This window comes from Babylonia areolata, chromosome 4 (genome assembly GCF_041734735.1).
Source record: "Babylonia areolata isolate BAREFJ2019XMU chromosome 4, ASM4173473v1, whole genome shotgun sequence".
NCBI classification, from domain to species: domain Eukaryota; kingdom Metazoa; phylum Mollusca; class Gastropoda; order Neogastropoda; family Buccinidae; genus Babylonia; species Babylonia areolata.
Genome location: NC_134879.1, coordinates 33,017,961 through 33,032,132, shown reverse-complemented (window position 1 = coordinate 33,032,132; position 14,172 = coordinate 33,017,961). Strand labels below are relative to the sequence as shown.

Below are 14,172 nucleotides of genomic sequence, written 5' to 3'. Positions count from 1 at the left end.
GCTGGAAAAACGTTCAAGTGTATATCTTTGTGTATGTACGTGTGTTTATTTCTGCTTATCCGTTTCCTTCTTTTCTGAGACACTACAGTTACAGAAAGAAAGAGATTGAGAGCGAGATGAAAGGGAGGAGAGAGGAAGATAAATGTTCAAAAGACGAAAACATGTAAGGACAGACCGATCATTTGAACCAGAGTTGAAGTGTTGGGATAGAAACGAGAAGTGTAACCGGACCATAATGTTTGTTGGAAACTTTTTTTCAACAGCACTTTTTACTGATGAACACATTAATGCAACTATTTATATAATACATAAGCAGACAGTCATCAATCTTCATGAATACAATGAATTCAGCATTGAATTCACCAGATCACTCGTCAAGCATGTGTGGCCATGCAGCATCTGAGTGCTTGTAGTGCAGTGTTGGTGTGTGAGTTGTTTGATGTTAGCTTTCTTTCATGTATCTGTTATCTGGTGGTCTTCTGTGTAAGTCCTACATGTGATGCTGTATGTCTGTCAGAGGTACAGGACATAATTATGTATGTAACTGTGAGTGAAGGTGTGTGTGTGTAAGTGTACAGGCACACAAAAAGAGCTCAAAGGTGGAGATGATTGTGACTGAGTTTGTGCATTTTACTTTGGATTAGAGCTGTGTAAGGCTCAATGCATGACTTCAGTTTGCATTTGGGATTTTTTTTTTTTTTTTTTTTTTTTTTTAATAAACATGAATGTTTTGGTGATGTTTTTTTTCTTCTAACACAATCATTCTTCAAGAGCATACACACATATGAAAACTACGTCTTGAAATATGATTTTTTGTTCTGGTAAAATTCATCATTATATTAATGATATCACATCCTTTCTGAAGAGGTAAAGCAGACTGGAATTATCTTTTGGGACAAAAGCAAACATTACAAAAAAAAACACATCAAACTCAGCAACGACAAAAGAATGCATTTATACTGAACTTAAAGAAACAACAACCAGGAGACAAATGAGCTTTCTTCTTAACAATATCAGTAATATGGAGTTCTTTCAAAAGAAAGTCACTTCTCTTGCACACACAAACACATAGCCAACTTCTATTCAATACTGAGGCAGGCTTTTCAGCACACACACACACACACACAAAGAGAGAGACTGAGACTGCGATGATTTATTCACTTGAGGCCATAGCCCCATATGAATGAAGGGCGATAATACAGTACAGAGATGTCACCATACTATCAGTAAACGTTCACCATTTTCACAGTTAGTTAAAGAAATTATGATAATACCGTTTCTCTTAACTTAAAAGCTCTGTGTAAATACAATGCGAGATTACGTACGACACCATCATCAGATGATGCCATCAATAAACATAATTTAAACAAACATGGACGTTCATAATATTTCTTTGGAATAAATCTTACGCGAAATCCATGCAACACAGGACACATCAAAACAAAATGCACTTCATCTTCATTTGACAGCTTGCACAAAGGACACAACTTCTCTGTGATCAACAATCTTATAACGATATCTGTGCATATGAATTTCAGAAATGCCAAATCTAAATCTTGTTTATAAAACTCATAGATATCTTTCCATGTTAAACAAAAGATAATTCTTTACTAAATGTGTAGAAGTATGAGATCTGTAGAGACAGAATCTATCACTTGACTGAATATGATTTTCCCAGTTTTGCCATCTACAGTCTATCAAACGCTGACGAAAAAGTTTCAGAAACATATTATCATTACCTACTCCTTGATATTCCCAAACATATCCAAAGCCCAGTTCACAGAGACAAGTTCGTACATTTGACACCCAGTTCTTTTTACCTCTAGAATCTAAATCATACAACATTATAGGATTTAAGTGGCAGTCTGTTTTCATTCATTTTTAGTAATTTAAACCAGTATCGAACACATCTAACTGCAGAATTTATATAGATTGGATGTCTCTTCGTCTCACCATATACTAAATCGTTAGGTGCCTTCATTTCAACTCCTAAAAACTTTTTCAGTTGAAATAAATGAACGAACTCACATTGTATTGTAGCATTTTTATCTAGACCCCATAATTCTGAGCCATATTGTACGATGGGCTGTATCTGAGTATCGAAAATCTTAATAAAAATATCCAAAGAATTAATGTTTAATAAAAAGAGTTTCTTCATAATATGTAACAGCACATTCTTTGCTCTGCTTGAAAGATCCCTGCATGCAGCTACAAAACTCAAATGAGTAGAAAATAGAATTCCAAGATATTTGTAAGCATTGACAACTGGCATATCAATACCACCATACACCCACCTTTCCCTTGCTGCCAAATAACCACCTTTTCTAAAAACAATAATATTACTTTTATCTAGATTAACATTTAATTGCAATTTAGTAGCTGAATTTTTTAAGTTATTCAATTGTATCTGCAGACCAATAGCTGTCTCTGAAAGCAAAACAATATCATCAGCAAGTAATGATATAAACACTTCTATAAAATCAATTGTGAATCTCGCACCATGTCTTCCTCTGTCTATCACTTCTAAAGCCAATTCATTTATGAATAATGAGAACAAAATTGGACTACAAACATCTCCTTGCTTTACTCCTCTAGTGCAATTGATATACTCAGTAAGTTTGTTACCACACCTAACTCTTGTTTTGACAACATTATACATACTCTTTATACATTTAAAAAGCTTTCCTGTTATGCCATGTTTTACCAGAACTGGCCATAATAATTTTCTATTGCTAGAATCAAAAGCTTTCTCAAAATCAATAAATGCAACGTAAAGTTTACGATTAAGAGAAAACTGTTTCTGAACAAATGCCAAAAGAGTAAACATATGATCAATTGTTGAATATCCTCGTTTAAAACCAGCTTGGTGTTCACCTGCTATATTGTTATATTCTACATACTATAAAGAGAAAGAATTCATTGGAGTTCTCTCAACATGTTTAACTCAATTTCTGTGGTCCCAAACTGAGTGTTTTCTGATATTGCTGGTGGCCACAAAAACATGATCAACAATCTGAACCATTTAGTCCCCAGTTGTTAAGCTTCAGTTTAAAGGAAGTGTCAGAGTGTGTGGACAGATTGTATGCTACACATCTGGTGGGAAAAAAATCTTTTAAAGGTGCTGCCTGTATAAATCTAATCTCAATTGTATATCAATTCTGTTTAGTGTGTATGTGTGCTTGAATGTCATATTCACCTTAACATTTCCCTGATTATTGGGTCGTGCAAATATTTCTTGTATACATTTTCCACTTAGACCCACAGACCTCGCTGCCACTGCCCTAACTTGCTGGGCCATGACAGGTGAACCCACCTGAAACACAACACTGCACAGGCTTGAAGGACATGTCCACATCCATGACCATCCACCCCTCTGTCCCCACTGCACATTTTTCTACTTAGTTTTAGTAGGTTTGATTTTCTCAGATTTTTTTTTTCCTGTTGGAATGTATCGAAGAAGTACCAGCAAATGTCTCTTCCAGGATTTTAAAAGACAAACAATCAAAAGCTTCGGGGGGTGTTCAACCTGACCACACATGGGATGTTGACCCCATTGAGGGGGCTTATGTGTCCCAATCCCCACCCACCCCCCATCCCACTCAATTTTTTTCAGATTTTTTTTCTGCTCATCTTTTTCAACTCTGGCCTTAAATCCTATACCTCTTTCCAAAACAGCTCTCCCCTTCCCTGCCTCTTTCCAGTCTACAGATTGTCCAGCTTTCAAGTGACATGTATATTATAAGTTTTGTCTGTCATCTCTCTGAACTCAGAGTTATGCATGCTTATGAACGAGTGTGAAAGATTAAGAGCTGTATGAATACCTTTATTATTATCGTTATCATTAATTCAGCTGTTTTAATCCCTGATTAAGTATCAGGAGGTAGAAGAATAATATACTACACTGCTGTCAACTGTTTTCATTCCAGACTATCAGGAGGTACGCGAATATACAACACCGGTGCCATGCATCGTTCACCTGAACGATCTGCCTATGTATACGTCAGTGCATTGATCCATCTGCAGGCAGGGACAGAGTCAAGACAGATGGGTGTGCAGGAACATCTGTAAACGCTCCCACGAGTCTACCTGTGCAGCTGCATGGTCTGCTGGATTACCTCCCCATCGCATCTCCATCCCTGTCAGAGAGAATTAAAAAAAGGATGAAAAATAATCACATTGACCCAAGAAGCTGCACAGATTTGAATGGAACATTAAGGTAAAAGAATTAAACAAAATGAAACAATAACCTGAGTAAATACATTAAAATATAAACTGAGGATACTTAAAAAGGCAAATTACGGAGATGTAGCAGAGCGTATACTTACTACTACAACTGGCACAGAGACTTGACGCAAAAGTTTGACGAGCCCTGACGTTGGTCACTGTCCACAAAGTATCACTTCACTCACACACCATGGGAGTCACACACTGCCCGTCTACCTTTCATTCATGTTATCTCCCTTTATCCCTGTTCCCCATCACTACCTGACCCTACCCCAGATCCCAGGTTTAAACCACGACAGGAACAAAACCACCAGCACTGTGGTGGATGCAGGACAGCAGCATGGGGTGCAGGGTCAAAGGTTAGGGTCAAAAGTCACATAGCCTTTTATGGCCATCATGTCAGTGAATACATATCCACTGTGTCCAGGTCTCAGCACAGGGAGGTGAGGCCCAATCCTCTCCATCTGCTGTGTTAACCTTCACCGACCAAAGTCAGGTACCCGGCATGGAGCGAGGTAAATCGGAGTAAAGTGCCTTTCCCGAGGACACAACACCATGCCAAAACAGGGGCCTCGAACCCTGATCACTGGTGAACACTGGATCAGACGCCCAATGCCTGACTGACTCTGCCATGGTGCCTCCTCATATACTGAAACAAAATAAAGAAAAAGATACTTGGAAGGCAATTCACTGAAATCTGCCACTTCACCTCCTCAAACATCAACACAGAACAAAGTGGAAGACATTCCAAAGGCAAATCATTGCAACAAACCACGCAGCACTGTGGCACTGACCGACATTGGGGTTGACACAGGACAGGCAGTGTGGAGTGTAGGGAGGTTCCAGTAAGTGACCTGCCCCTGGGTAGTGCACCACCTCCATCAGGTGGTGCTTGTGGTCGGGGAACATGGCGTGACAGGCGTCCACGGAAGCTGGGTCAACCTGATGGTCATCGTCAGACACCAGCATCAAGTAGTGGGCCTCGCTCTCCCATACCTGACATACCACGCATAGTTTTCGCTTTAATTTTTTTTTTTTTTTTTTTTTTTTTTTTACCTTTTCCTTGAACCTAAACTGCAAAGTTAGGACCAAATCAATGCAATCAACAATATTGTTACACCAGATGTCAACATGAGCAGAAGCCCTCTAAAGAAAAATGCTGCAACCACCATTTTTGTATTACACTGTGGTGTTATATTTGTTGTAACAACAGCTTTTGCAATGAAACTCGGGCTGCTCTACCCATGGAGACCACGTCGCTACAGTGCAGCACCTTCACCATTGATTTTTTCTTTCTTTTCACTGCCTGCAAGTGTATTTGGTTTCCTATCAAAGAGGATTTTTCTTGAGAATTTTCCAAAGGATAAATCTGTTGTTGCCATGGGTTCTTCTACATGCACTAAGTATATGTAACACATGGAACATCGGCATACTGTCTCATCCAAATGACTAGCATTCAGATCATGACTTCAGGTCTTGTGGAGGGGAGAAAGTAGTGGCAAGTGTGGGATTCAATTCCCATGTGCTGATTTCTTTCTTTCTTTCTTCCTTTCTTTCCGTTATATGACCAACATCGACTTGCCTATGACTCTGTCATGGTTGATAACTGCTGGGTATGTTCTTGTTTCCATAACCCACTGAACACTGACATGGAGTACAGGATCTTTAACATGCATATTTCATCTTCCGCTTACGCATACACATGAAGGGGGTTCAGGCACTAGCAGGTCTGCACATTTCTTGACCTGGGAAATCAGAAAAATCTCCACCCTTTACCCACCGGGTGCTGTTACTGAGATTCAAACCCAGGACCCTCAGACTGAAAGTCCAACACTTTAACCACTTGGCTATTGCGCCCAGCTTTCACTTTCCAGGTGGATGTATTACCACTAGGCCACCACTTCACATTTGTCATTCTTTTTTTCTTTTTCTTTTTTTTCATCTTTTCCTTGCCTCTGAACAGTAAAGTGGGAAAATTCAACTTTAAAACCATGAAACTGGACTCTCTCAGACTTTGATCCGATTTGCAGACTGGGTTTTTTAAGTTTAATTTTCAAACACAATCTCATTCATAATGGACGACATCTTGCCTTGATATTAGGTGCATTTGTGTTAGTGATGTTACACTTAAGAGTGTCATTCCTGACAGAGTTATGAAGCATTACTTACACGACTTTTAACCTTTTTGTTTTTAACTAGATACCACATTCAATGCCAGAAAAACAGATGTTCACAGGCAGCTGCTGGATGAGCTGTGAAGGTTGTGGATCCAGACTTGGAGGGCACATGGTGGACAACCAAAAACCTCAGTCATGATGGCTGACAACAGAGATACACCAGACTGTGTGTCTATGAAGTCTCCTGTACATACATGGGAAGAGACAGAGTGGACTGAAGAAGGGAAAGGAGAGTAGGGGGGGAGAGAAGAAAAAAGAGAAAAAATCATGATCTTTGAAGAGGGGAGAGAGCAACCTAAAAAATAAAATAAAAAACAGAAACAAACAAAAAGAAAAGATCCCAGGAGATCTACTTACTGGGATGATGTCATCTGTTGTGTAAGGGAAAGCGTTCCTTATGGAATGCCCATGGCTCGTTTGCCTTACGGCTTTTCTATCCACCCTGCACACAAACTGCTCACATTCAATAAGATTCAATATACACAGATCTGTCCATCATGAACATCATGAACAAATACTTTGATGAAAAATGCTTTCTGTTATCATTATAAGATCACAAAATCGGTCACAGAAATCATCTCAAACACAGTGAAGATCTGAATGACCAATGGAGCAGTTATTTAAGTCAAATACAAGGGACATTCAATAAGTGATGCAATAGGGAAGAACTAATGACGTCACAGTAATCATTATTACGTCATATACAGCAATGTCGTAATAGGTAAAAAGTCAAATTTCATTCTGTTACGTAAAACTGTTTGTGTTCAGAAAGGCGAAATGTATGGTAAGGGTGATGGTCCCCCTAGGGCTGTAAATAAGCTGAGCTGAGTCAGCCAGATTTTCGACCTATGTTGCTGTACAACTTTTGCCAGGGAAAGAGTTATCAGCAATGCTTCCAAAGTTTGTTGGATTGTTTTGGGAAGCGAGCACTATCACAAACCACAGTCTTTAGGTGGTACATGGAGTTTCAACATGGAAGACCTACCCTGAAAGATGATGACCATTGTGGCTGACCTGTAACAGTGGTAACCAACCAAAAAATGGCCCAGGTAAAGTCTATGATCAAAGATGACCCTCGAGTCACCATTGATGAAATGGAGGAGATGAAGATTTCACCAGGGAGCATTAACACCTTCTTTCATAAACACCTCTATGTAAGGAAGTGTTATGCCAGTTGGGTACCTCACCACTTGACAGAAGAGCAGAAACAGGGTAGGCTTGAATGGCTTATCTACATGTTGCAAACATTCAATAGCATACAATCAAATCATGTTTGGGACATCGTAACAGGGGATAAAACATGGACGTACAAAACAACAATTGGGCCTTCTTCAAGGATATTATGGTACATACCCCAGGTCAAGTGGTTTGAGTGAATGATGAAGTGCATACAAGCTTAGGGAGAATTCTTAAAATAGTACAGTAAGCAGAAGATTTGTAACTTTCATACAACTGCTGTATTTCAAGACTTATTGAAGGGCCATCATAACAGGAAACAATGGTGGAATATTCACAGGTATAAAGCAAAACACATAATTTCAAAATAATACGTACATCCATTATTGTAACTGTCTTAAAAATTGAAAAAATCAAACAACCAAAAAACGAATAAAACTCACTTCACTCCTTCTGCAAGAACAGTTCCGTCTTTACGAAGGATCGAACCATAGCAGAACACAGGGCCATTGATGCACACCACTGCTTTCACCTGCAATGTAAAATCATGGCTCTGATATAGCTTTTCCACTGGCCTGGTTTACAACAGTTTCCTTTACAAACCCACTTCTCTGCTTAATCAAGTTTACAAGCAAAATCGTTTCAAACAGATCAAGTTTACAAGCAAAATCGTTTCAAACAGAAGTAAACGATGTACTCTGATGAACAGTACTTTGGTGTTCTCACACACGCAACACTTTCCATCATCAAGAGATAAAGTCAGAGATAAACATACTCAGAAACAATGCAAGAACCAGAGAGAGGGAGAGAACCAAAGGTAGGCAGAGAGACAGACTGAGAAAGAAAAGCATAGAAAGAGAGAGACAGAGATATGACATCATATCAAATCAAATCAGTGCTGAATATTCCTTCGTTCACAAAACAGGTGGAAGAGAACACAATGTTAAAAGGTAAATCAACACAACATTTGAAAGATCACTTCATCCACATTTTGCTAAGTCCACCTAAAAATTGGGTTTAGAAAATGAAAACAATGTAAAAAGACCAGTTAACCCATGTATGTTTCAGTCCTCATAAAATTTATATCAAGTTAATAGATATTGATTTCCTTCAGGAACTGAACAAAAATGTCTGAGGGTACATCCCGGGGATGCAACATGACTTTTTCTGAGAACAATTTTAATACTGACTTTGAATAATTCTACTTCTTATTGTGAACAGCTTTACTCTGTTACTACTTACTGTGAACAGTTTGTCTACTTACTTTGAATAGTGTTACTTCTTACTGTGAAAGTTTTACTTCTTATTTTGAATAGTTCATTTATTGTGAACAGTTTTACCACTGACTGAACAGTTTTACTACTTACTGTTCAACTAACTGTGAACAGCTTTACTACTTACTGTGAACAGTCTTACTACTATGAAATTTTTACTGCTTACTGTGAACAATTTTACTACTTACTATACAGTAAAAACCTTCACTGAAAATGCTAATAAACGGCTATGTGCCTCCCAAACCTGGTAACTCACACACACTTGTCACAGTTTCCAACCCATAAGACGACACTGTATATATTTCAACTTCAAAAATCTCTATTTGCATCATAAAGCTGCTAAATGTAGAGAAACACAAAGTGCTGGGTCTCTTCTGGTGGGTGGCCCAGTGGAAATCAGACACTGAAATGTGAGCAAGTACAGAAGAAGAGTTCACGTCACCTGGGGGCATTTCCAGCCCAAGGCCAGGGAGTTGGTGCCGCCTGCTGAAACTGCCACCACCCCTATCCCGCCCTTCCTCACCACTCTGTGGCAGCTGAACCATGACACTGCTTCCTGTCACACACACACACACACACACACACACACACACACACCGCACATGTACACCACACATACACCACACAAACACACACCACACAAACACACACACACACTCCGCACATGTACACCACACACGCACACACACACACACCACACATGTACACCACACACACACACACACACACACCGCACATGTACACCACACACACACACATACACACACACACACACACACGCATGCACACAAACATACTACATACAAACACACACCACACACTCCAAACACACACATGCATTTCACACACACACACACACACACACACACACACACACACACATCCCACAGAAAATTTCAATCTAAAAAGATGATTAGAACATGGTTCAACAGAAAATCCAAATTGTGTGTGTGTGTGGGGGGGGGGGGGGGTATACTGATGTGTGTTTTGTGTGTGAACACGCGCATGTGCATTAGTGTTTGTATAATGGAAAAGGAAGAGACCAATGAGAGATTGTTCACTTCACGAACAGCTTACTCCACTTTTGATTCAGTCAAAAGTGCATATATATATATATATATATATATATATATATATATATATATATGTGTGTGTGTGTGTGTGTGTGTGTGTGTGTGCGTTTTGTGTGTGCATATGTGCATCTTGTCTGTGTCTGTGTGTGTGTGTGTGTGCATGTCTGCTCATGTGCAAGTGTGCGTATGCACATGTCTGTAAGTGTCTGTGTGTGTGTGTGTGTGCATTTTCATAATGGATGCAATGCAATAACAAGAAACTCACTGGCTTCCAAATGTACACAAAATAACACCCATTCATTTCACATGCATGCATTCAGACAATTATCTCACCTCAAAGTAATCGAACCTAATATCCTCTAGCATGTCAGGCAGGTCGTCAAACCTGAAGAACGGCAATGCCAGCACAGCAAAGCCGTGTGATGCCAGCAGAGCAGCACGAGTCTCAATCAGTCCTCCTGTGGCCCCAAACATGTCTATCACTCCAGGATGGGGGCCGTCTCCTTCATAACAATGACAAAATTCACTATAATAACAACAACAACAACAAATTGATTCATCAACAACAATTACAACAGTTTCAGTTTCAGTTTCAGTAGCTCAAGGAGGCGTCACTGCGTTCGGACAAATCCATATACGCTACACCACATCTGCCAAGCAGATGCCTGACCAGCAGCGTAACCCAACGCGCTTAGTCAGGCCTTGAGAATGCAGATGAAAAAGAATACATAATCCTCAGCCTACTCTTGAAATGTAGTTGAACACTATTTCAGTGTGAGGAAAAGTTACAACAATACTTATTATTACAACAACAACAATCTGCATTAAAGTGCTACATGCCATACACAAAGAAACATGCTCACACTCAAACATGCAAACAAACACGTACGCACACACTCAGTCATCAGAAGTTCAAGCTCATCTATGAATACGATGGAAGGCAGAACATGAGAGAGTGTGCCATGAAATTCTACAAATTAAACTGCAGAATCCATGTAAATGACTGAGATGGGCAGTTTGTTCCATACAAAATGGAGAGAAAGCGCTGACTAAATCACATGCCCCACCGCTAGAAGATCATCATAATCATGGACACAATGACAAAGCTGTTAATGATGTAAAAAGATATCTTCTCAGTATGTGGTGTGTGTGTGGTGCTGTGTCATATGATGCGATATATTGTGGTGCAATTGGTTGTTTATGTGTGCATGTGTGTGTGTGTGTGTAGATATGTGTGTATGTAATGTACATGCACACCCTTGTGTGCATGCATGTATGCACAAAGTTTAAAAGCAACCAACCTGGGGGCAAGAACAACACCCCTCTCACTCCCCCTTCCCTCACAGGTATCCGCCTCACGTCCGCCGCCTTCTTCAACCTGGTCACCATGGTGGTGTGCAGAGCTTTCTGAGTCGTCTCCATGGCGACCAGGTCGCTGAGAGAGCAGTGACCCGGATGGAGGGACAGGGTGTAGAGGACAGGGTCGTCCCCGTTCCTCAGCACCATGCGGATGTTCTGGGGGCCGGAGGGGCAGGGGGCCAGACTCCAGAACAGTCCCATAGGGTCCACACCTGATAGTCACACACAAAAACAGAATTTAAAAATAACTGGCAAACCCATGCTAGCATCTAAGGTTAAAGGTCAAAGGTCTTATCACCTACTACCACCATCCGGGCAGTGAATTTATATCCACTGTGTCTAGGGCTCGGCTTAGAAAGGCAGGGCCCTGATCTCACCTTCCACAGGTTTGTTTGATCATCCCCAACCAATGTCTGGTATACCTACTCATGTCTAGAAAAACTGAGGAAAATCAGAGTGAAGGGCCTTTTCCCAAGGACACAACACCATGCTGACCACAGGTGAACACCGGATCAGAAGTCTGATGCCTGATTATACCGCAGCACATCCAGGGTTCAGCATGTGCAAGTTAATAATCAATATGTCTATGTAAGAACACTGTAGCACAAACATTTTCATGGGTTATAACTTAACCAACTCCGCTGACAAACATTTTGGGGTATTTCTTTTTCAAACAATCAGTGATCGTATCATTTCAGTATCCTCTGCCACGCAACCCCCATTTTCTTCTTCATCTTTTTTTTCTTTTTGTCCAAGACTTGTGTTTTGAATGATTGCAAACAATAATGTGTCTCTCTCTCTCTCTCTCTCTCTCTCTCTCTCTCTCAGCCAAACACATACACAAGCCCTTGCAAACACACACACACACACACACACACACACACACACACACACACACACACATACTTTTCATCAAAGGCATAATTTATATTTTTTTTTAAAACATAACTGAATCAAATTAAAAAAATAATTAACACAAACACATCAAAGAAACAACCAAACAGAACTAGCTGAAGGGAAAATTAACCCAAGATAAAATGCTCAGCAGATCACAAAGTAGTCAGCCTGTTCTTGATCTTTTCTAAACACTGTTGGATTAACCAGGGGAATGTATTCCAGGTGGTATAGAAATTTTAAAGATTAACCCAATAATTGCATCCAACATGAAAGGTGATACAATGCTCTCTTTATGTCTGCATCTCTTTTCTTTCATGTGCCCAAAAATGTTGAAGCAAATAATAGAATGCCACTGAATATAGCAGTTTAATTTGGCAAAAAGGTGTTCTGATAAATAAACCGATGTATTAATTTGGTTTGATGTCGACACAGCTGTGTGACTCATTACGTCAAGTCATTTTCAAACACACTGCACACGTGATGCTTGCTACTGTTAGTAATGTTATCATTGTTGCTTATAGCCTAGCCGACTGCAATGGGCATTATCACCGCTGAAAATGCTGTAGATATATATTCCACAGAATCTCATTTTTATCTGAAAAGAAAGACCTGGAAAAGAAACTCTAGCACAAGTACAGTCGTATTCATACATAGAAAACTTGGACATGCCTCTGATATTGACTGTTCGGTCAATTTCTCACTAGAAAATTTTTAAAAACTAATCTGAAAACAAATACATAACTATATATAATACAAAAAAAATATTTATACAAGATGACACACAAACCAAAAACTGACATACAAAACCAAAAACTTTATCTATGTCAATTTACTTATAACCAAATGAAAATGCCAAATAATCCTAAGATGTGTATAAAAACACAAACGAAAAGACATTACAAGAAATACAAAAAGAAAGAAAGATCCACCTTTGACCTCTCTTTGTCTCTCTTTAACACACACACACACACACACACACGCACACACACACACAAACAACAAAAAAACAAACAAACACACATATATATAGGTAACCACAACCATAACCTAAACCTGCATTTACATCAAAGAAAATGTAATGACTTGGAAACCAGTAATTCAACTTTAAGACATCCATAGTACACTTTAATTCAAAAGCTAAACAGAAAATAAACATCTACAAAGTTAAAGGTCCCAAAGCCTTTTATGGCCATTGCCGCAATAATTCATATCCACTATGTCTAGGGCTGTGCACAATCAGGCAGGACATAATCCTCTTAACCTTCCCCATCCAAAGTCAGGTAAACATTTACACCTGGGTGGAGTGAAAAAATTCATAGTGAAGCCCCTTCCTCAGGCCGTCAAGGGCACAACACTATGGCAAACAGAGCCTCAAACTCTGATCACCATGCAATTACTGACAAACAAAAGTAGTACCAATGACCATATAAAGAGCACAAAGAACCCAAACATACCTGTGTAAGTTCCTCCAACGGAAGCATCTCGGCTGAGGTCAAGGTCTCCATTGTCACCGGCAACAAAATGACCGCATGACCTGAACACGGCCAGCTTTCGGCGCCACTCCTGGTCCGTCCTCACATGCAGCGTGACTTTGGCCTTACTGGGCAGACCGTGAACTCTGACCTCAACTTTCTGGTCAAAGAGGCTAACCCTAGGGGTCACCTGTATGTGGTCAGTTTCGGTGGAGAAGAGGAGGCCATCGTTGGGAGGTTGTTCCATGGTACATGGCTGCAAAACTGGATGCAGCTGCCTCAGACGGGATGCTGCTGATGACAGGCCTTTGGCAGGAAAATCTGTCAATGAAATAGTATGTCACCTTTCAATAATACTCAAATTTAACAAGATATATATATATATATATATATATATATATACTGAAAGCTAACATATGCTTAAACACACACACACACACACACACACACACACACACACACACACACACACACACAGATTTGTTAAAAATAAAAGACACACCCTCACCAATGGATCTTG

At 39.8% G+C, this 14,172-nt stretch overlaps 1 protein-coding gene across 1 annotated transcript in view; it reads right to left on the bottom strand.

Moving 5' to 3' along the window:
* Positions 1–102: 102 nt before the first annotated feature.
* Positions 103–14,172, bottom strand: part of LOC143281093 (acyl-coenzyme A amino acid N-acyltransferase 2-like) — a 15,426-nt gene continuing 1,356 nt past the window's right edge. The window contains exons 2-9 of the mRNA XM_076586037.1: positions 13,635–13,973; positions 11,226–11,495; positions 10,258–10,427; positions 9,294–9,407; positions 8,021–8,109; positions 6,759–6,843; positions 5,019–5,220; positions 103–4,136 (exon numbers count right to left, since the gene is read on the bottom strand). Of these exons, the coding sequence (XP_076442152.1) occupies positions 4,036–4,136; positions 5,019–5,220; positions 6,759–6,843; positions 8,021–8,109; positions 9,294–9,407; positions 10,258–10,427; positions 11,226–11,495; positions 13,635–13,973 (1,370 nt within the window). The 3' untranslated portion in view covers positions 103–4,035. The remainder of the gene's footprint in view (positions 4,137–5,018; positions 5,221–6,758; positions 6,844–8,020; positions 8,110–9,293; positions 9,408–10,257; positions 10,428–11,225; positions 11,496–13,634; positions 13,974–14,172) is intronic.